Source organism: Leucoraja erinacea, chromosome 8 (genome assembly GCF_028641065.1).
Source record: "Leucoraja erinacea ecotype New England chromosome 8, Leri_hhj_1, whole genome shotgun sequence".
NCBI classification, from domain to species: Eukaryota; Metazoa; Chordata; class Chondrichthyes; order Rajiformes; family Rajidae; genus Leucoraja; species Leucoraja erinaceus.
This window is the reverse complement of record NC_073384.1, coordinates 33458940-33482575: the sequence shown is the minus strand read 5'-3', so window position 1 is coordinate 33482575 and position 23636 is coordinate 33458940. Positions and strand designations below refer to the sequence as shown.

Here is a 23636-nt window from a genome sequence, read left to right as displayed (position 1 = left end):
GGTGGGGCCAGATGTAAACGCAGAGGGGGGGGTGGAGCTTCACAGGGGGAGGTGGGAGTTGGGGATTAGCACTAGGAGGAGGAGAGGGCAGGAGGTAGATTAACATGCAGAGCGAGGGGTACAACTTCACGGGGGGGGAGAGGGCTCATGAGGGAAGGGGTTAGGGTTGCACAGACTGAATTTGTTGGAATCTAGTTGTTGTTTAAAATCTACAACTTTTTAAGCAGAATCCTGCCCTAGAATTGTAGTGGTTTTGTTTGTGAGTTTAACCATTTTGTTTTTGCTTTTGCAATCTTTGCTTCATTTTGGCGAACTTGCAATTGGAATAGGGTGGTCTTGTAGAAGTGTATGATGGGAATAGATAAGGTGAATGTAGTCTTTTACCCAGGGCAGGGCATTCAGGAACCACAGGGCATGGGTTTAAGGTGAGAGGGGAAAGATTTCATAGGAAGCTTAAGGGCAACCTTTTCACACGCAGGGTGGCGGGTGTGTGGAAGGAGCTGTCAGAGGAGGTAGTTGAGGCAGGTACAATCACATTTACTCCATCAAATTGTGTCCTTTTGTGTATTAACCAGCGTCTGCAGTTGTTTCTACTTGTACAATGATAATCTCTTACGTACACCAGTGCCCCCTATGGTCTGTTATATTGAGGGTTTACTGGACTGTCCTGTGATTTAGTGTCTATCCTGGTTGTGTACTTTGATTAGGGAGTACCTGGCTGTCTTTAAGAAGACGGTATCCAACCATGAAGTCTTCCTCCAGCGACTCGCGAGCCACCCCGTGTTGACCAGCGACCACAACTTCCACGTTTTCCTGGAGTATGATCAGGATGTAAGACTTTATTTCTTCACTTATTCCTGTGGCGGGAAGTTAATTGGGAACAGCTTGCTTGCTCTTCATTATAAGGCTATTGGATGGGAACATGGATGTGGAGGGTTATGGATTACACTCGGGCGGAGGAAGTCATTTAAAATTTAGCATCATGTTGGGCACGGGCATTGTGGGCCAAAGGGCTTGTTCCATGTGCTGTACAGTTCAATTTTCATCTGTCTTGTGCCAAGTGATGTTTAAATTGCAATGTCTTATGTTTATGATTAAAGTGGTTGATTCAAAATTAGACTTTAAACTTTATAGATACAGCAGAGAAACAGGCCCTTAGGCCCACCGACCTAGTGTTCAAGTGAGTTTATTGTCATGTGTCCCTGATAGGACAATGAAATTCTTGCTTTGCTTCAGCACACAGAACATAGTAGGCATTTACTACAAAACAAATCAGTGTGTCCATATACCGTAATATAAATATATACACACATGAATAAATAAACTGATAAAGTGCATATAATAGATAATTGGTTATTAATAATCAGAGTTTTGTCCGAGCCAGGTTTAATAGCCTGATGGTTGTGGGGAAGTAGCTATTCCTGAACCAGGTTGTTGCAGTCTTCAGGCTCCTGTACCCTCTACCTGAAGGTAGCAGGGAGATGAGTGTGTGGCCAGGATGGTGTAGGGCTTTGATGATACTGCCAGCCTTTTTGAGGCAGCGACTGCGATAAATCCCCTCGATGGAAGGAAGGTCAGAGATTACCTCGTACACTAGAACTAGGGACAATTTACAATTTTAAAGCAGCTAATTAAACAAACCTGCACGATTTTGGGATGTGGGAAAAAACTATAGTACCTGAAGAAAACCCACGCAGTCCACAGGGAGAATGTGCAACTGAGGTTGGGATTAAACCGGGTTCTCTGGAGCTGTAAGACAGCAGCTCTACCCACAGTTCCACCCGTAATAGCGTAGCAAATTTTAATTTAAGAAGCTTGAATATCGGGTAAGTGAGAGTTTCTGGGAAAGGTTTGCAAATACAGTTTTGATGTGTTTGCGAAATGAACGCTGTGGGCTGGACGAGGCATTGGGTACATTGATCCAGTTGGCACGGGGACAGACAGTGGGTGCAGAAGGGAATTCCACAGTTGGGTCACCCAGGAGTCAGCATTATGACTGCGGCCCTCTGTGTTTATTGGGCAGTTGTGTTGTTTCGGCGTTCCCCAGCAATGGATGCTCTGCTAAATCTAGGACTGAGGCACTGGGGAATGGCAGCACCTCCACACATTATATTTAGGTTTATTATTGTCACGTGTACCCAGTGACAGTGAAAAGCTCTGTTGTGCATGCTATCCAATCAGATCAGATAATAAATACCAACTATAAATACAATCAAGTTAAACTCGAGTACAACAGATTGAGCAATGGGGACAAGAGAGTGAGGGATATAGTTCTCAGCACTGTACTGCATTAGTTCAAGGGAAACAGTCCAATATCCACAATGGAGTAGAGGTGAATTGTACAATACTCCAGCTTATGAAATGACTGTTCAGACGCCTGATAACCGTGGGGAAGAAGCTGTTCCTGAGTGTGGTGGTGCGTGCTTTCAAGCTTCTGTCTTCTACCTGATGGGCTGAATGACCTCTTAGAACATTGAATGATGCAGCGCGGGCTCAGGCCCTTGGGCCCACAATGTCTGTGCTAAATGGTGCTAAGTTAAACTAATCTCCTCTGCCTGCAACTGATCCATGTCTCCCTTGTTTCTGATTGGGTGGTCTCGGGGAGGTGGGGGTGACCCCACTCGATCTCTTCGGGGTAAGGAAGTGTGGTGGTTAGAAGGAATCCTGTAGACGTCGGTGCTTATCCCTCCCCACTGAGTCTAAATGCAAGAGTTGCCATTTTGGTGCCAGTTTACATTCCCAGCATCAGCTGGCCACAAAAGCCCGTTGCAGCCGCCGCCTTCATTCCAGTCACCCTGCGATCCATCATCCATCTTCTTGCTAGGTAGGGGCTTCCTACGCATCTATTCCCCACCCTGTCAACATCTACCCCTGACAGCACTTGGAGCTGGCACCAGGCACTTGTGATTCTCCATCCTCTGGTATGTCATGGCTGATTGGTACTGGCTAATCCCACCTGCTTCCTTCCCCAGCTGAGTGTCCGTAGGAAAAACACCAAGGAGATGTTTGGTGGCTTTCTAAAGAGCATGATGAAGACGGCTGACGAAGTCCTCATCTCCGGGGCCAAGGTATTTGAGTTTTGTTTTGTATATAGAAGTGTTTGTGATCTGCCTGCTATTTATAACATTGGAAACAAAATGGAGAAGGTTGAAAAACAGTCAGCATCTGTGGAGAGTTAACGGGCTGGGTCGAAGAACTGGGCCGGTTAGAAGCTGAAGGGTGGCACAGCAGTAGGACTTCTGCTTTACAGGGCCAGAGGCCTGGGTTCGATCCTAACTATGGGTGCTGTCTGTCCGCAGTTTGTAAGTTCTCCTTCTGACAGTGTGTTTTTGTTCCGGGCGCTCCAGTTTCGAAGAGAGATTTGGATATTTTATATCCAGGAGAGAGATACTTCTTTGGGTTACACCTAGCATCCCATATGTTTTGAAGGACATTTGACAGATATATGGATGGAGAGTGTTTAGAGGCCTATGGGCCAAATACTGGCAGGACCTCCAGGGTTGTTATCTCCGGTTTGCTTCCAGTTCCTCGTGCTGGCGAGAGCAGGAACAGGGAGATACGGGACCTGAACGTGTGGCTGAGGAACTGGTGCACGAGGCAGGGATTTAGATTCTTAGATCACTGGGATCTGTTTTGGGGTAAGGGGGAACTGTACAAAAGGGACGGATTGCATCTTAACAGGTGTGGGACCAGCATTCTGGCAGGCAGGTTTGCCACTGCTACACGGGTGGCTTTAAACTGAATAAGGGGGGTGGGGTGTCGAATGGGATAGTGGAGGATGGAGTTAAAGGGAAAGGGTTTCTTAAATGTGTGAGCATAGAGACAGAGGGGTGTAAAAGGAGGGTAGAAGCAATAGGTAGCAAGGTGAAAAGTAAAAGTGGCAGGCAGACAAAACCAGGGCAAAAATCAAAAAGGGCTACTTTTCAACATAATTGTATAAGGGGTAAGAGTGTTGTAAAAACAAGCCTGAAGGCTTTGTGTCTCAATGCAAGGAGCATTCGTAATAAGGTGGATGAGTTGAATGTGCAGATAGCTATTAATGACTATGATATAGTTGGGATCACGGAGACATGGCTCCAGGGTGACCAAGGCTGGGAGCTGAACATCCAGGGATGTTCAATATTCAGGAGGGATAGAGAGAAAGGAAAAGGAGGTGGGGTAGCGTTGCTGATTAGAGAGGAGTTTAACGCAATGGAAAGGAAGGACATTAGTTTGGAGGATGTGGAATCGGTATGGGTAGAGCTGCAAAACACTAAGGAGCAGAAAACGCTGGTGGGTGTTGTGTACAGGCCACCTAACAGTAGTAGTGAAGTTGGAGATGGTATCAAACAGGAAATTAGAAATGCGTGCGACAAAGGCAAAACAGTTATAATGGGTTACTTCAATCTACATATAGATTGGGTGAATCAAATTGGCAGGGGTGCTGAGGAAGAGGATTTCTTGTAATGTATGCGGGATAGTTATCTAAATCAACATGTAGAGGAACCAACGAGAGAGCAGGCTATTTTAGACTGGGTATTGAGTAATGAGGAAGGGTTAGTTAGCAGTTTTGTTGTACGTGCCCCCTTGGGCAAGAGTGACCATAATATGGTTGAGTTCATTAGGATGGAGTGTGACATTGTTAATTCAGAAACAATGGTTTTGAACTTAAAGAAAGGTAACTTTGAAGGTATGAGACGTGAATTGGCCAAGATTGACTGGCAATTAATTCTAAAAGGGTTGACGGTGGATATGCAATGGAAGACATTTAAAGACTGCATGGATGAACTACAAAAATTGTTCATCCCAGTTTGGCAAAAGAATAAATCAGGGAAGGTAGTACATCCGTGGATAACAAGGGAAATTAGGGATAGTATCAAAGCGAAGGATGATGCGTACAAATTAGCCAGAAAAAGCAGCATACTATATGGGACTGGGAGAAATTCAGAGACCAGCAGAGGAGGACAAAGGGCTTAATTAGGAAAGGAAAAATAGATTATGAAAGAAAACTGGCAGGGAACATAAAAACTGACTGCAAAAGTTTTTATAGATATGTGAAAAGAAAGAGATTAGTTAAAACAAATGTAGGTCCCTTGCAGTCAGAAACAGGTGAGTTGATCATGGGGAACAAGGATATGGCGGACCAATTGAATAACTACTTTGGTTCCGTCTTCACTAAGGAAGACATAAATAATCTGCCGGAAATAGCAGGGGACCGCGGGTCAAAGGAGTTGGAGGAATTGAGTGAAATCCAGGTTAGCCGGGAAGTGGTGTTGGGTAAATTGAATGGATTGAAGGCTGATAAATCCCCAGGGCCAGATAGGCTGCATCCCAGAGTACTTAAGGAAGTAGCTCCAGAAATAGTGGATGCATTAGTAATAATCTTTCAAAACCTGATTCCTGGGATGTCAGGACTGTCTTATGAAGAAAGACTGGATAGACTTCGTTTATACTCTCTAGAATTTAGGAGATTGAGAGGGGATCTTATAGAAACTTACAAAATTCTTAAGGGGTTGGACAGGCTAGATGCAGGAAGATTGTTCCCGATGTTAGGGAAGTCCAGGACAAGGGGTCACAGCTTAAGGATAAGGGGGAAATCCTTTAAAACCGAGATGAGAAGAACCTTTTTCACACAGAGAGTGGTGAATCTCTGGAACTCTCTGCCACAGAGGGTAGTTGAGGCCAGTTCATTGGCTATATTTAAGAGGGAGTTAGATGTGGCCCTTGTGGCTAAGGGGATCAGGGGTTATGGAGAGAAGGCAGGTACGGGATACTGAGTTGGATGATCAGCCATGATCATATTGAATGGCGGTGCAGGCTCGAAGGGCCGAATGGCCTACTCCTGCACCTAATTTCTATGTTTCTAAAACTCTTTAGATTCTGGAGTAGTTCCTGAGGATTGGGGGGTAGCAAATGTAACCCCACTTTTTAAGAAGGGAGGGAGAGAGAAAACGGGGGATTACAGACCAGTTAGTCTAACATTGGTAGTGGGGAAACTGCGAGAGTCAGTTATTAAAGATGGGATAGCAGCACATTTGGAAAGTGGTGAAATCATTGGACAAAATCAGCATGGATTTAGGAAAGGTAAATCATGTCTGACGAATCTTATAGAATTTTTCGAGGATGTAACTAGTAGCGTGGATAGGGGAGAACCGGGGGATGTGGTGTATCTGGACTTCCAGAAGGCTTTCGACAAAGTCCCGCATAAGAGATTAGTATACAAACTTAAAGCACATGGTATTGGGGGTTCAGTATTGATGTGGATAGAGAACTGGCTGGCAAAGAGTAGGAGTAAACGGGTCCTTTTCACAATGGCAGGCAGCGACTAGTGGGGTACCGCAAGGCTCAGTGCTGGGACCCCAGCTATTTACAATATATATTAATGATCTGGATGAGGGAATTGAAGGCAATATCTCCAAGTTTGCGGATGACACTAAGCTGGGGGGCAGTATTAGCTGTGATGAGGATGCTAGGAGACTGCAAGGTGACTTGGATAGGCTGGGTGAGTGGGCAAATGTTTGGCAGATGCAGTATAATGTGGATAAATGTGAGGTTATCCATTTTGGTGGCAAAAACAGGAAAGCAGACTATTATCTAAATGGTGGCCGACTAGGAAAAGGGGAGATGCAGCGAGACCTGGGTGTCATGGTACACCAGTCATTGAAAGTAGGCATGCAGGTGCAGCACGCAGTGAAGAAAGCGAATGGTATGTTAGCTTTCATAGCAAAAGGATTTGAGTATAGGAGCAGGGAGGTTCTACTGCAGTTGTACAGGGTCTTGGTGAGACCACACCTGGAGTATTGCGTACAGTTTTGGTCTCCAAATCTGAGGAAGGACATTATTGCCATAGAGGGAGTACAGAGAAGGTTCACCAGACTGATTCCTGGGATGTCAGGACTGTCTTATGAAGAAAGACTGGATAGACTTGGTTTATACTCTCTAGAATTTAGGAGATTGAGAGGGGATCTTATAGAAACTTACAAAATTCTTAAGGGCTAGACAGGCTAGATGCAGGAAGATTGCTCCCGATGTTGGGGAAGTCCAGGACAAGGGGTCACAGCCTAAGGATAAGGGGGAAATCCTTTAAAACCGAGATGAGAAGAACTTTTTTCACACAGAGAGTGGTGAATCTCTGGAACTCTCTGCCACAGAGGGTAGTTGAGGCCAGTTCATTGGCTATATTTTAGAGGGAGTTAGATGTGGCCCTTGTGGTTAAGGGGATCAGAGGGTATGGAGAGAAGGCAGGTACGGGATACTGTTGGATGATCAACCATGATCATATTGAATGGCGGTGCAGGCTCGAAGGGCCGAATGGCCTACTCCTGCACCTAATTTCTATGTTTATAAATGGGACTAGCACTGTATGCCATTAGTTGGCAGGAACAAGATGGTCCAAATGGCCTATTTCTTGGTTGCAAGGGCTTGATTATAGCTGTTTAAACCTAGACTATAAATAGTCACTAATAAAACCCATATGGAATTTGGAGGCAGTTCTTTCTCGATCATAAGAATACAAAGCTTGCCAGTACATGGTTCGAGGTGAATGGAATGTCTGCATTTAAGAGGAAGTTGGATAGTGCATGAAGGAGAGGGGGACTGAATGGAATTTAGAGTTAAGAAGTTGGAAGGAGCTGTGTATTGAGCATCGACCTGTTAAGCCAGCAACCCTTCCCAAAGCTGACGGTTGTAAGAAAATAACTTTTGAAGAAATTCCTGTTTTTTTTTTTTCTTCTCTCGGCAGGATGCGGATGAATTCTTTGAACACGAGAAGACATTCCTAGTGGAATACGGTACCAAAATTAAAGACTCTGCACTGAAAGCAGAAAAAATGACAAGAACTCACAAAAGTAAGCATTGATTGGCTGGCTGCCTTCACAGATGTTTGACCAATAAGTGTTGAAATTTTTTTTTAATATAAGGCACAGAATATCAAGCACTTTTTTTAGTTGCCTGCCAACGATGTCTCTGTTTCTCCAGATGTTTCTGATGATTACATTCACTTATCCTCTTCCTTTAATGAGCTCGGCTTGGAAGAAACTTCTCCATTGACTCAGTGAGTACATCAGGGATGGATGCAGCAGTCGTTTTGTTGAAAGAAATGTTCCCTGGGTATATGGTTTAGCAAGTCAGTCTTACAGCTTGAAACAGGCTCTTTAGCCCAACTGGTCCATGCCGATCAAGATGCCCCATCTATGCTAGTCCCATTTGTCTGCATTTGGTCCATATTCTTCTAAACCTTTCCTGTCTAAGTGTCCTTTAAATGTTGTTATAGTATCTGCCTCAACGACCTCATCTGGCAGCTCGTCCCATATACCCACCACTCTCTGTGGGGGAAATGTTCCCGCTCGGGTTCCCCTTTCTCACCTTAAACCTATGTCCTCTGGTTCTTGATTCCCCAACTCTGGGTAAAAGCCTGTATATTTGCCCTATCTATTCCCCTTATGATTCTGTACACCTCTAAGATTGCCCCTCATCCTCCTGTGCTCCAAGAAATGAAGTCATGGCCCACCCAATCTCTCCCTATAGTTCGGGCCATTGAGTTTTTCCAGCGTGATGGCATCCATCCTACAACAGGGAGATCAGAAGTGAATCCAAGTGTATTTAGAGATGCAAAGTACAATACATGGAAGCAGGCTCTTTATCCCACCAAGTCAATGCCGACCAGTGATCACCTGTACACGAGTTCTATCTTGCACACTAGGGACAGGTGCAAAAGCCAATTAACCTACAAACCTGTATGTCTTTGGAGCGCGGGAGGAAACTGGAGCACCCGGAGAAAACCCATGCGGCACAGGGAGAATGTATAAATTCCATACAGACAGCACCCGTAGTCAGGATTGAACCCAGGTATCTGGTGCTGTAAGGCAGCAACTCTACTGACCAACAACAGTGGTCTCACTGATGTCTTGTGCAACTGTAATATGCTAACTTCTAAATTACCTGACTGAAGATGCCTTGACCAACCTAGGTAGACAAAAATGCTGGAGAAACTCACCGGGTGCGGCAGCATCTATAAAGCAAAGGAAATAGGCAACGTTTCGGGCCGAAACCCTTTCAGACTATCTACCTGTGACACCACTTTCAGGGAACTATGTACCTGCATTCTCTATGTCCCTCTGCTCTACGGGACCCTGCCCCCAGAGCCCTGTCATTCACTGAAGGTCCTGTCATGGTTTGACTTCCCAAAATGCAGGACCTCATACTTATCTGCATGGGTTTTGGTGCTGGTGTCCAAAAGAAAATCAACGTGCTGACATGCTTTCAGAATGTTTCTGGATTTTGGATTGTGTTGGTTTTTGTTTTGGGAGGTCCTGGTATTTCCAGCCACGTCTGATTTTTGGGTGATGAACTGAGCAAATCTATCATAGAAGCTTCATGTTGCTACGATGCACCTTGTCCAATCGGTGGGCTGGGGTAGGTGTTCAGAGTGGTCCATGATATGCCAATCAAAGCAGCCCTTTATCCAATAGGACTTCTGGATGCTGTTCTTTGGAGCAGCAAAGCGATGGTTTAAGGTGTCCCAAGTTTAAGCTAATTGCGTGGGAACTCTGGTGGCCATTGAGGGACTGGGAGATGGGTGTTGGAGTTGAACGTTGAGCCCCAAAGGAGAGTGTGGGGAAGGAAGAGTTCTGGTCCAGCATTGGGGACTGTGTGCTCATGGTTCAGCTCCACCCTGCCTTCCTTTGCTCCCTCCTCAATCCACAAACCAAACCAGACTCCATGAAGCGTAGAATGGAACAGGCAGCTTTAAGCCATTGGCTAATAACACAATAACTTTTTATTTTCCAGTCACTACATGAAGCTGGCAGAGCTATTTGAAAGACTGAGGGTAAGTCTGGAACACACCAGGGTAGCTGTCTCAGTTCATTCTGTGCAGTAGTTTTAGGGATTGGCTGTTTGCCCCCTTTAGTCCTTCCCATTCTTCAGTAAGTTCTTGGAGAACATGTAGGCTGCAATCTTGCCTGATAACAATCTATTCATCCTTGCTCTCCTACATTAATTCTACTTGCCAGAAAAAGTATTATTTTGCTTGTGGCTGCAGGTCTAAAAGAACAAAATACTCTTTAGACTCGGGCAGGAAAATGGGGTAGAGAGGGAAAGATAGATCAGCCACGATTGAATGGCAGAGTGGACTCAATGGGGTGATTGGCCTAATCAGGGCTCTCGCTTAACTTTTTTCCCCTGTTGCCAGCCGGGCAACCTTGGCAGCTTTTTAGGTTGCCAAATGACAGTTTAGGTGGTCATTTAAGATGGCTTGCATGACGTGTGCGATAATGTGCTCGGACAAAGTGCGTAGCTACCAGTCGGAATTAATCTCAAAGAAGCATTCACATATTATTTCTGCTTCAAATAAAGTCACGAACTAAACATTCACCAATCAAGACATGATATACCCCACTATGACATGCAGCAAAATTATAAGTCAGTATCTCAACTCTTTTTACACATTGTAATTAATGCAATTTCTATTAGTTCTTTCCATTTCCAAACAAAAATGTGGTTGGATTATTCAGCATATGATCAACCTTGTCAATAAATCCTGGACCATGGTAACATATATGCGTACGTATAGTTGTGAATGTTGCTCATTAAATAACTACAGTACTGATAATCCATATTAAGAGCATTGATTTGCCGTTAAAATGAATTCTGTAATAACGTGTCAACGGTAGCAGTGACAATTGAACACTGCGGTTTTAATGTTTCACGTGTTCACAATATAATTAATCCATCTTTATAGATTAAAATAAATATTAACATTAGGAATTAAAACACATTTGATTGCATTCCGTTATCAAACATAGTCAATGTTCGCTCTGAAGACATTTCCAGGACATTAGGGTCAGTCAGTGCAGAATGGATGGATTGAGGCAGATGAATTAGTACATGTTGGTTGGAGTAATTAAAATTGTGAGGGCGAGCACGGGGGGATGTCAGTGGTGTTGAATGGGGGGGGGTTCAGTACGGGATGGATGGGGGTAGACAAAAGTGCTGGAGAAACTCAGCGGGTGAGGCAGCATCTATGGAGCGAAGGAAATAGGCAATGTTTCGTCATTCGCTGCGACATTTCCTCACCCCGCACCTAGTATCTTTCTCACGCAATACAGCCGTCACTGCCGACACAAAACGTCGCGTTCCTTTTCTCCAGAGATGCTGCCTGACCCGTGGAGTTACTCCAGTTTTTTGTGTCTATCATCGGTACAAACCAGTATCTGGTTGCCAAGCCGGGCAAAATGACTCGGTGTTTAGGTTGCCCGGCGGCGCTTTGAGTGGTCAATGGCACTCGGGCAACCGTTAATTTCGAGCCCTGCTAATTCATCACCTATGACATGGAAAAAGGCTGCTCCTGCTGCACCAATCCTTTGACAGTAACACTTCCAGCTAGATTATTTAAGATGTGATTGAAAAATAATTGTTCATATTCACCAAATTAAGGCACAGGTGATACCAGGTATCATAACAGGAGCACCTCAGCCTAATTTGTCCATACCAACAAAGATGCCCCATCTAAACTGGCCCATTTGGTCCATATCCCTCTAGACCTTTCCTATCCATGTACCTATCAAAATGTTTCTTAAATGTTGTTTTAGTGCCTGCCTCAACTACCTCTGGCTGCTCCTTCCATGTACTCACTATGGGGGAAAATGTTGCCCCTCAAGATCTCTTCCCTCTCGCCATAAACCTACGATCCCTGGTTCTTGATTCTTCTACACTGAGGGGAAAATAGACACTGCATTCACCCTGTCTATTAAGTAGTTTCAAGATTGAGTCAATTATGAAATTGGGTGATTTTATACACATCTGTAAGATGACCCATTGGCCTCCTGCGCTCCAAACAATAAAGTCCTAGCCTGCCCAACCTCTCCCTATAGCTCAGGCCCTTGAGTCCTGGCAACATCCTTGTAAATCTTCTCTGTGCTCTTTCCAGCTTGACTACCTCCTTTCCCTACAGTGAGCTGCATTTAATGTGCTGTTCTGCACAAGACACTCTGGGGAAAGCAAGTCCGTTTGGGAACAATAATTTGCTTCAGTACCACTTTCATTTTCCACAACTGGCAAGTTTTGGAGAGCTAGTTTTCTAGGTGACTGTTCAAGGAGAACTAATGAACAAGCCAGCCTCCACCTGTAATCGTGAGTCATTGGGTAGGTCCTGTAACAGAGAGGCTGAGAGATAATCCCAGCAGCTCAGAGTTACGGTAGCTCTGGAAATGGAGACAGTGAATTAACTTGTGCAACTTTACCTCCTGATCTTCCTTTTTATTTTAAACATAATGCACAGTCACTGGTCTTCATGTCCAAAACAAATTCATTACAAACCACAAGATGGCAGAGATTCTTAAAAGTGCATGCTGTTTTATCCCTAAGATAATAAGCGGTAGGCCATTCAGCCCATCGAGTCTGCTGCACCATTTGATCATGGCTGATCTATTTTTTTCGTAACCCCATTCTCCTGCTTTCTGCAAACTTTGTCGCCCTTCTGATCAAGAACCAGTCATTCTCCACCTTAAAAATACACAATGACTTTATCTCCAGAGACGTCTGTGGCAATTAATTCACAGAATTGCCATCCTCTGGCAAAATAAATTCCTCCTCCTCCTCTATTTTGAAGGTACATCTTTTTATCCTGAGGCTGTGCACTCTGGTCCTAGACTCTCCCACTACTAGAAACATGCCTGATGCTGTGTAGCTGGTACAGGGCAAGTACTATTAGGGATGGGGAAGGTGGCCGGATTGGTCTCTGAGCTAATTTCCTGCTCAGATGGAATTGGTAGAGATCTTTGTTTTTTTAATCCTGATCACCATTGGGATGCTGTTGCCTATTCCTGGACAATTAGTGGGATGTGGCTGTTGTCAGCAATGCCAGCGTTTATTGTCCATTCTCCATTGCCCCTGAATTGAGATGGTGTTTGGTGATTGAATCAGCCACATTATTTGGTCAGCACTTTCTCATTTCGGGAAGCAGTTCCAGTTTATATAAAGCTCGTGCCATATCAAACATTTAAGCCAGGGTGTTAATCACTGGGAACTTAATTATAAAGCATTTTCCATTTACTGCTGATTTCTTCCACCAACCCCAATCCTCCCCTCTCTTCCTCCATAGAAAGTAGAAGGAAGAGTGTCAAGTGATGAAGACTTGAAGCTAACGGAGCTGTTGAGATATTATGTGAGGGACATCCAGGCCGCCAAGGTAACGTGGCCCAGTCTTGCTTCCTAAGTGTTGTCTTTGTGCATCGGAAGGCCAATCCGTTCGTGATTAACGCACTGTGATGAGACTATTTCACACCATTGCTGGCTATTGGATTACCTTTGAAGTCTTTTAGCACAGGCAGTGTTTAGGATTATTTATCGTCCTAGTATGAGAATTATCTATTATTATATAGCCTTGGTCAAGAGCATTTAATTATCATGCTGTTTGCACATTCTCCCTGTGATCCTGTGGGTTTTCTCTGGGTGTTCCAGTCCCCTACCACATTCCAAAGAGGTGCAGGTTTGTAGGTTAATTGGCTTCTGTAAAAATGTAAAAAATTGCTCCTAGTGTGTAAGATGTGAAATTGGGACAACAGAACGAGTGTGAACAGGTGATCGCTGGTCTGTGTGGACTTGCGGGGCTGAAGGGCCTGTTTCTATGCTGTATCTCTAAAATAAATACATTCATAGTTATATAATCATACTAGTGTAAACCCAAAGTCCATGGTATAACCAGACAGTCCATAGCAGATCCTCGTTGCTGAATGTTGGTGTTGTGCAGTGTGCAAGGACACTGGACCCCTTCTCCCCTCCCACCCATCAGTCTCCACTAACACGGGTGCTCTGGTATAGTTCCTGCAATTGGTTAGTTTAATCCAGTTGAGGTACGTGGGTTTGCCATGATGTTGAGTCGCTCTCTTGTGGGGGCTTTAAGCAAGGGTGCATCATGTGAAGCTGAGAGATACCAGCGACTGCAGATTAGTTTTGTTTACAGATAGTGTGGAGACGGGCGCTTTGGCCCACTGAGTCCATGCCAAGCAGCGTTCACCCTGTACACTAGCATTATCCTACACACTAGAGGCAATTTACAATCTTTACCAAAGCCAATTAACCTACAAACCTGTATGTCTTTGGCGTGTGGGAGGAAACTAGAGCACCCGGAGAAAACCCACGTGGTCATGGGGAGAACGTAAAACTCTGTATAGGCAGCACCCGAGGTCTGGATCTAACCCGGGTCAATGGCGCTGTAGGACAGCACCTCTACTGCTGCACAATTGTGCGATGCTGGAATCTGGAGCTTAGTGCAAGCTGCTGGAGGACCTAGGCTTGGTTTCGGAGTTTTGGTGTGGGGAAAGGTGTTGCCATTTTGGGTTGACACTCTGCATCACTGCAATCGGTGTCGGGTTTTGACTTGGGCCACTTATCGAGTCGTGCAGCATGGAAACGGGCCTTTCAGCCCAACTAATCCATGCCAACCAAGATTTCTCCATCTAAGCTAGTCCCAATTTGTCTACATTTCACCAATATCTCTCTCAACCCATCTATCCATGTTCCTATCCAGATCTCCTTTAAATGTTATTGTGGCTGCCTCTGGTAGCTCATTCCACTACGCAGTCACAGGGAGAACATGCAACTCTGCATAGGCAGTACCCAAAGTCAGGTGTTCTGGTACTGTGGGATAGCAGCTCTACCAGGTTAAGAAGGTTCAACTGTTGGGTATAAATGCAGGAGTAGCAAGATGGATTCAACAGTGGCTGAATGGGAGAAGCCAGAGGGTAATGGTGGATGGCTGTTTGTTGGGTTGGAGGCAGGTGACTAGTGGGGTGCCTCAGGGATCTGTGTTGGGTCCTTTGTTGGTTGTCATGTACATCAATGATCTGGATGAAGGTGTGGTAAATTGGATTAGTAAGTATGCAGATGATACCAAGATAGGGGGTGTTATGGATAGTGAAGAGGATTTCCAAAGTCTACAGAGTGATTTAGGCCATTTGGAAAAATGGTCTGAAAGATGGCAGATGGGGTTTAATGCTGATAAATGTGAGGTGCTACACCTTGGCAGGACAAATCAAAATAGGACGTACATGGTAAATGGTAGGGAATTGAAGAATGCACTTGAACCGAGGGATCTGGGAATAACCGTGCATAGTTCCTTGAAGGTGGCATCTCATATAGATAGGGTGGCAAAGAAAGCTTTTGGTATGCTAGCCTTTTAAAATCAGAGCATTGAGTATAGAAGCTGGGATGTAATGTTAAAATTGTACAAAGCATTGGTGAGACCAAATCTGGAGTATGGAGTACAATTTTGGACGCACAATTATAGGAAGGATGTCAACAAAATAGAGAGAGTACAGAGGAGATTTACTAGAATGTTGCCTGGGTTTCAACAACTAAGTTACAGAGAAAGGTTGAATAAGTTGGGTCTTTATTCTCTGGAGCGCAGAAGGTTAAGGGGGGACTTGATGGAGGTCTTTAAAATGATGAGAGGGATAGACAGAGTTGATGTGGACAAGCTTTTCCCTTTGAGAATAGGGAAGATTCAAACAAGAAGACATGACTTCAGAATTAAGGGACAGAAGTTTAGGGGTAACATGAGGGGGAACTTCTTTACTCAGAGTGGTAGCGGTGTGGAATGAGCTTCCAGTGGAAGTGGTGGAGGCAGGTTCGTTGGTATCATTTAAAAATAAATTGGATAGGCATATGGATGAGAAGGGAATGGAGGTTTATGGTATGAGTGCAGGCAGGTGGGACTAAGGGAAAATAATTGTTCGGCACGGACTTGTAGGGCCGAGATGGCCTGTTTCCGTGCTGTAATTGTTGTATGGTTATATGGGTAAGATCAAGATGACCCATCTACTAGTTCTACCTGCCCATGTTTGGCCCATATCCCTCTAAACCTTTCCTATCCATGTGCCTGTCCAAGTGTCTTTTAAAAGTTGTCATACTGGTCCACCGCAGATTTTCCGGCACCCTTGGTTCCAGACCCCAGCCCGATTATCCGTTTTGCCAGAACAACAGAGGTCATGGCCTCTGAGTGGAGTAGAACGGTACTGAAACAGGGAGCCGGAGAGCTGAGAAACCAGCCCGCAAAGTCACCCTCGGAAGTTGGTTGTGCGAGCGGATCTGCCAACTCTGGCTGGGAGGGAGTTCCAGAGCCCCAGCCACAGGGGCGCAAATTCGACACGCCAATTGGCCACGGTAGTCCTGATGAGTTGAAAATCGACCGTCTCACCTGGCCAAGGCACCACATTTGTCTGGGGGGGGCTTCCGGGAGGGTTTTCAATTACGCTCCAGATTTTGTCCAGATTAAGAGAGGTGCTGGACCACCAGTTGCTGGAAAATCAGTGGACCTGTTGTACCCGCTTCAATTACCTCCTGTGGCAGCTCGTTCCCTGGACCCACCGCCCTCTGCTGTTGCTTTAACTGTGTGAACCCTGTGCTTGTATCACTGTGTAGGATCTCCTGTACAGGAGGGCCCGTTCTCTGGTGGATTCTGAAAATGCCAGCAAGGCTCTGGACAAGGCTCGGATCAAGGGAAAAGACATGAAGCAGGCAGAGGTCCAGCAACAACTCAGCAGCCAGAAGTTTGAGAAACTTTCTGACTCTGCCAAGGAAGGTACGAGCACTCAGTGTCCCAAGCAGCCCCCCCTCTCCTTCCTTCACCACTCAAGTATTCTTGGAAACATTACAGTAGCTGCTGTTAATTCAGAAGTGGGGCTGCTCGCTGGTCTCCATTCACAACTTATCCAGTCGTACAACCCAGAACAGGCCTTTCGGCCCCACTCATCCATGCCGACCAAGATTTTTTAGTTTAGTTTATTGTGCAGTGAAAAGCTGTACTAAGGCGCAGTGAAAAGCTTTTGTTGCCTGCTAACCAGTCAGCAGAAAGACTATATATGATTGCATTCGATCCACTTAGTGTATTGATACATGACGCTGTCCCTAAGCTAGTGTTTATCTGTGTTTGGCCAATATCCCTCTCGACCTATAATAAATATAGAATCAATAATAAAAATAATCACAACACTCATAAAATGCACTTGCTTTATGATTTGAGCTCCGATCCTTTGGAGTTATAACGTGCATGACATTGAACGTCAGACGCCACCACTCGACCCGCTTGCCTCGTGAGCTGCTGTACACAAGTGGCGGCTGCATCTGCCATGAGTCCCCTGGTCCATCCAGCTGTGTTGCTGACTGGGAACCTTCCTGTTTTCAGAGCTGATGGCTTTCAGAACCAGGAGGGTGGCGGCGTTCCGCAAGAACCTGATTGAAATGACGGAGCTGCAGCTGAAACACGCCAAGGTGGGTCGTCTGAAGGGTTGCACGCACACTATGGGTGTGTAGATGCTGTGGGTATGTGTAGTGCACCCACTAGGGCAGTGGTTCTTAACCTTTTTGGCACCAGTACGCGCATACGCGAACAAAACACTGTATGTGGTATGTACCTTTGTTAGGCTCCTAAACCTGGGCTCAACAAATTGATATGTTATTTGTGTCCCCCTCATGACCCCCGGCATAGCTCCGAACGACCCCCAGGTTAAGAATCACTGCACTAGGGGTACTGTGTGTCTGCTGTATGCTCAGCAATGCTGGCCTTGTGTGCTCTCCAGGGGCAGGTTCAGATGGGGCAGCCTTTGCCAGAGTCCACGAGGGTTACCTGCCACTGGCTGGGAACCCAGCTGCTTATAGTCACCCCATCGCCCTCTCCCCATCTCACTCTGACGGACCTAGAATCGCCAGTCAGCACAATGTGTGGAGCGGGTGGCTGTGACCTGTGGTCTGGGAGGGTCGGGTGCCATTTAAGCCAGTGCATGGGCCTGGCCTGTCTGCTGTCGGCTTTACAATGCATAGATTCAACCTGGTGGCTCTAACGCCAAACACTGCAGATAATTTATCCCAATGGGGAAAGAACAAAGTGCTACAAGAACACAGCGGGGCAGGCAGCACCTGTGGGGGGGAATGGACAGATGACGTTTTGAGTCTGGACCCATCAGACTGGCGTAGAGGGGAGAAAGCTGTAAAAGAGATGGGGGAGGGACAAGGCGTGGCAAGTGATAGGTGGATAGATGTGAGGGGGGTGACTGGCAGATAGATGGAGTAAGTGACAAAGACTGGAGGTGAAAAGGAGACAAAGGGTATCAGAGTAGGGGTGAAATAGAAAGCCATTCAATCATGGCTGACCTATTTATCCCTCTCTTGCCTTCTCTGAAATCAAGAACCTATCAACCTCCGCTTTAAAAATACTCATTGTCTTGGCCTCCAATTCCATAGATTCACCATCCTCTGGCTAAAAAAATGCACCTCATCGCCTTTCAGATGAAATGAGTGGAAGGGGGAAAAAGTTGGAGATAAAAGGCAATGTGAATTGGGCAGAGGAATAAAAGGGGAGATCCCAGGCGGGAGCGTGAGGCCCGGAGCCAATGACATACAGGTTTATAGGTTAATTGTCCCTAGTGTGTAGGATAGCATTAGTGTCAGCGTTGATCGCTGATTGGTGTGGACTCGATGGGCCGAAGGGACTGGTTCTGTACTGTATCTCAAGTCTAAAGCTGGGGGTTTGGTAGACTTGTCTCCCTTTGTGCTGTGTCTGCTTCCCACTTTATCACCTTGCACTGTCATTAGATCCGTTTCTGTTCCAGAACAACGTGCAGATGTTGCAGAACTGCCTGGCTGCGCTGAGTAACTAGGACAACCGACTGGAGGAGACGGGGGGGTGGGCTTCTCTTCACTAGTGTTTTGTCCACCAGAGTGACGCATGTAAAACCTGTGGCCTGATGTCACCGTCCACCCAGTGGCTGTTCCATGGACTGTGTGCGGCTCCACTCTGACGTTTCGCAGCATGTGTCCCCACTACTGCTCGACTCCTTAAAGCATGGATGAAGTGTAAAGTATTTTGTAAAGAAGCTAAGCTTTGCTCCACACAAGTGCCTACCTGTAGCCGTACCTCAGTTCCCAAATCAAAGCTGGACCAAACTTTGTAAGCGGGTGTTCCGATGCAAATTTAGTTTTGATACAAACAATTGTAAAATGGACCTCTAATAATGCAAATCTAGATTTACTACATGATGAGTAAAGTCAAATTGTGTGAAATTTGTTTTAACAATTCCTCCGGTTAATTGTGTGTGATGACCAAGATCATTCTTGAAATGGTGTGTTGAGTCTTCCTATTTTTAACCCTGCACTAATTATTCCAAACCAATTACTGTGTTCTCTGTTTACCTTGCCTTTACTAATCGGACAAGCTAATGATGGTCAGGGCTGTTGCAATGTTTCTCCTCTGCTTCCTCAGTATAATTTGTAAGGGTTAAGTTTCAGCAATTGTAAAAGGGCTTCCAGAGAAACGTCAAGTTTGCACGGATTGAGTGTGTCCCTTCAAGGGTTAAACGTGCACCCCATCTCCTTTATAATCCCTATTGTTCAACCCTATCTTAAAATCTTGCAGCTATTTTGGGTAAAACCCTCTGAAATGGGCATCCTCTTTAGTAACAGTTTTTTTTACCCCTGCTTTTGTAAAAGGATATTATTAGGGATGACTCTTGTAAGTTGAGTTGGAGGAAGAAATGGACATATAGTTACAGCTTTTATATCTGTTTAAAGGTTTTTGCATCCTAACCTGGTGCTGGTCACATCGGGTGCCCGTGGGTAGAGGGAAGGACGTGCAAATGGAGCGTTTGTTAAATTTGGAGGAGCTACATTAGTTATTGCCGACTGTGCCTGAGTGTATCGAACAATGTTCTGCCTGGACTTTGGGACTTGGCTTTATACTAGTTCTGTCTGAACTCTCTGTTCCATCTCTTGTGTTGGTCTCCTTCATCCACCCTCTTTCCCAGAACTGCTCCCTCCAAAGCTGGTGTATCCCTGGTATTCATCATCCTCTGGCTTAACGCAGTAGATTTATTTTTTGAAGACAACTCCATCCGTGAAAGCCGTAATTATATTGACGGGTGAAGTTTCCAATAGCTGCCCTGGACACGGATGCAGTCTGATCACCAGCAGGCAAGATTTCCTAGCTAAGGTAGACAAAAGTGCTGGAGAAACTCAGTGGTTGCAGCAGCATCTATGGAGCGAAGGAGATAGGCAACGTTTCGGGCCAAAATCCTTCTTCAGACTGGGTTTTTCAGACCGGGTTTCGGCACGAAAAGTTGTCTATCTCCTTCGCTGCATAGATGCTGCTGCACCCGCTGAGTTTCTCCAGCACTTTTGTCTACCTTCGATTTTCCAGCATCTGCCGTTCCTTCTTAAACAAAAAAGATTTCCTAGCTACATCCCTTCCTCATTCCATAAAGAAACCATTGCCATTTCCACTAACAATGTTGTTTTGTGCATTGTTGACTGATGTTTTACAACTGCAAAGCCTGTTGATGTCTGTTGAAGATTAAACAGTAAAGATGGTTTCAATCTGCAATAATGCCTGGTTTTTGTAATTGTGGTCAAACAAATGATTGCATGTTTGTAAAAGCTGAACATGGGTGTAGATTCTGTTTGGAAAGCATAAAGTCTTTAGGGAGGAAGAGACTGTGAGCATTCATTATATCCATGGCCCTCGTGATCTTATACACCTCTATGGTCAAGGAATTACAGATACTGGTTTTGTGTAACTCATCGGGTCAGGCACCATCTCTGAAGAGAAAGAATAGTTGACCTTTTGGGTCAGAACTCTTCGGACTGAAAGGGGGATGGGGGGGGGGGAGAAGAAGTGGATAAGTGATGTTTTGGGTGTTAGGAAGGGTACTGACCCAACATGTCACTTATCCATGTTCTCCAGAGGTGCTGCTGAGTTAAAACAGCACTTTGTGTCTATCATTCTTGAAGATTCTTGTCCTGAACCACAGATGTACCCCTGTCCGTGACCCCCAGAGATACTGCTTGACCCACTGTGTTACTCCAGCACTTTGTTCTACAAATGATTCCAGCATCTGCAGTTCCTTGTGCCTAAGAATGTCATTATTCTGTTGCCAGTACATGTGATGACTACACTTGAACTGGGAACAGATACCAGGTTGTGTTAAAATCCTGTAGAAACAAGGAACTGTAGACACTGGTTTACACACAGGAACACACTCCTGGAATTACTCAGCTGGTTGGGTAGTATCTCTGAGAACATGGATAGGTGATGGTTTGTGATCTGTGCCTGACCTGAAACATCACCGATCCAGGTTCTCCTGAGATGCTGCCTGACCTGCTGAGTTACTCCAGCACTTTGTCCTTTTTTAAATATTGTGCTTAAATCCTGCCATTTGCTGGCAGATGGCGCTAATGGGTTAAAAGCACATACTTTGGTGTCAGGTTTCTGAAACGCAGCAACAAATCTCTGCCTTGAGGGGCAGGTGGTGAGCAGCTGGGGAGCCTTTAAAATGGAGCGCTCCTTCCGCCACTACTGCAAGGCCCCAAGGGTCTCGAGCTCAAACTAAAGAGTATTGAAACAGCCCCTCAAAGATACCAGGAACTGCAGGCGCTAGAATCTCGAGCAAAACAGTGCTGGAGGAACTCAGCGGGTCAGGCAGCATCTGTGGAGGGAACAGACAGACTGTTTTGGGTTGAGATCCTTACCTGAAATCGTACTACGGATGGTGTTTGTACCTTCTCCCTGTGACCACGTGGGTTTCCTCCACAAATCCTGGATTCCCCCCACATCCCAAAGACTTGCGGGTTTGTGGGTTAAATGGCCTCTGTAATTTGCCGTTAGAGTCCAGGCGAGTGGCAGAATCCAGGGAGTTGATGCGAATGTGGGGCGAATGAAAAGGGATTAGGATAGTATTAGTATAAATGTGCGACGTAGCAGTAAATAAATGGCCTACAATATAGAACACAGAACAAACTCCAGCCGACCACCCATTGTAGAGTATCACTCCTACCCACCAGCAGCCCAGAACAATACAGCTATTTGAATTAAAACACAACATTCAGAAATAAATCACCAGCTCAGGCAGCTTGTTTGGAGAACATGAATAGATGATATTTTGGGTCAAGTCCCTTCTGTAGACTGGTGATGGTGATGGGTTGGAAAGTTGGGAGAGGTGGGGGCAGGACAAAGTATGGCACATGACAGGTGGATAAGGTCAGGGGGGGTTTAGATTTCCAAATGAGTGGACGAAGGCCAGAGATGAAAAGACAAAGTGGGATAGAAGAGGTGTGTTTTGTGAAGCCAGGAATAAAGGGATATGGATGGAAAGGGAGATATTTGCAAATCCAGTTGGGCACGGGGATGGGGGAAGGAGAGGAGGGAGGTGTTTGTAGACTAGTTGCCTAAAATTGGAGACTTCAATGTTCTTGTCATTGGGTTTGTAAGCTACTCTAGTGGAATATGAGGTGCTTTTCCTCCAGTTTGCGTGTTGCGTCAATGAAGGAGGCCCAGGACATAGAGGTCGGTATGGGAAGGGAATTTAAAATAGTTAGCAACAGGGAGATCCAGTATGCTTTGGACTAAGTGAACTATTAGAGTAAGATGTTGCTCATAGAACATATAAACATAGAAAATGGGTGCAGGAGTAGGCCATTCAGCCCTTCGAGCCTGCACCGCCATTCAATATGTTTATGGCTGATCATCCAACTCGGTATCCTGTACCTGCCTTCGCTCCATACCCCCTGATCCCTTTAGCCACAAGGGCCACATCTAACTCCCTCTTAAATATAGCCAATGAACTGGCCTCAACTACCTTCTGTGGCAGAGAGTTCCAGAGATTCACCACTCTCTGTGTGAAAAATGTTTTCCTCATCTCGGTCCTAAAAGATTTCCCCCTTATCCTTAAGCAGGAACAGGCCTCGGCCCACAATGACTATGCTTAAACTAATCTCTGCCTGCAGGTGATACATATCCCTCCATTATCAGCATATCTATATCTGAGGTGTGGGCATCCGGGTGGATTTAACCCTGCCTCACTTCACACACCGTGAGAAATAGCTTCACAGCATCCTGAATGCAGAGGGTGTTTACATCCTGGATCAACAGGATGTGGTTGCCCCACCTGTATTCATGCATGTCCTGCAACTCTCCTGCAATGTCTTATGAAGCTGCATGTCCCTTCATAAAGTCAATCAGCATGGAAACGGCCCTTCGGCCCAACTCATTCATGCTGACTAAAATACTATACCCACGCTAGTCTCATTTACCTGCGTTTGGCCCATATCCCTCTAAACCTCTTTCCTCTGGTTACCTGTCCTAATTTATTTAATGCTATAGTACCTTCCCTAACTACCTCATCAGACAGCTTGCTCTATGTATTCTCTCCCCTCTGTGTGAAAGATTTGCCCTGCAGGGTCCAAATAAATCTTTCCCCTCTCACCTTAAACTCATGCCTACTGTTCTTGATTCCCCCCCACCCTGGGTAAGACTGTGCATTCATTCTATCTATTCCCCTCATGATTTTATAACCTCTCTAAGATCACCCCTCATTTTCCTGCACTCCAATGTATAAATTGCTGGAGTAACTTGGTGGGTCAGGCAGCATCTATGGAGACCATGGATACGTGACATTTTGGGTCGAGGCCCGTCAGGCGGAAGAAGAGACCCGACCCAAAACGTCGCCTGTCCACGTTCTCTAGAGAAGCTGCCGGCCCAATGAGTTACTCCGGCACTGTGTATCCTTTTGGTGAAATAGGTTCATTGTTCTGTTTTGGTCAGATGATAATGAAATATTTTTGTCTGGAATACTGGTAGAGTAAATGATCTTCTCTTGGATGAAAACTGA

At 45.5% G+C, this 23636-nt stretch overlaps 1 protein-coding gene across 2 annotated transcripts in view; it reads left to right on the top strand.

The window, feature by feature from the left end:
• The window catches only part of snx5 (sorting nexin 5), a 33335-nt gene extending 12979 nt beyond the window's left edge, over positions 1 to 20356 (top strand). For both annotated transcript variants that reach the window (XM_055639398.1, XM_055639399.1), the window contains exons 5-13: positions 708 to 831; positions 2973 to 3068; positions 7721 to 7826; positions 7957 to 8032; positions 9769 to 9808; positions 13082 to 13168; positions 16402 to 16561; positions 17165 to 17250; positions 18588 to 20356. In XM_055639398.1, coding sequence (XP_055495373.1) covers positions 708 to 831; positions 2973 to 3068; positions 7721 to 7826; positions 7957 to 8032; positions 9769 to 9808; positions 13082 to 13168; positions 16402 to 16561; positions 17165 to 17250; positions 18588 to 18635 — 823 coding nt within the window. In that variant the 3' untranslated portion in view covers positions 18636 to 20356. The remainder of the gene's footprint in view (positions 1 to 707; positions 832 to 2972; positions 3069 to 7720; positions 7827 to 7956; positions 8033 to 9768; positions 9809 to 13081; positions 13169 to 16401; positions 16562 to 17164; positions 17251 to 18587) is intronic.
• The last annotated feature ends 3280 nt before the right edge of the window (positions 20357 to 23636 follow it).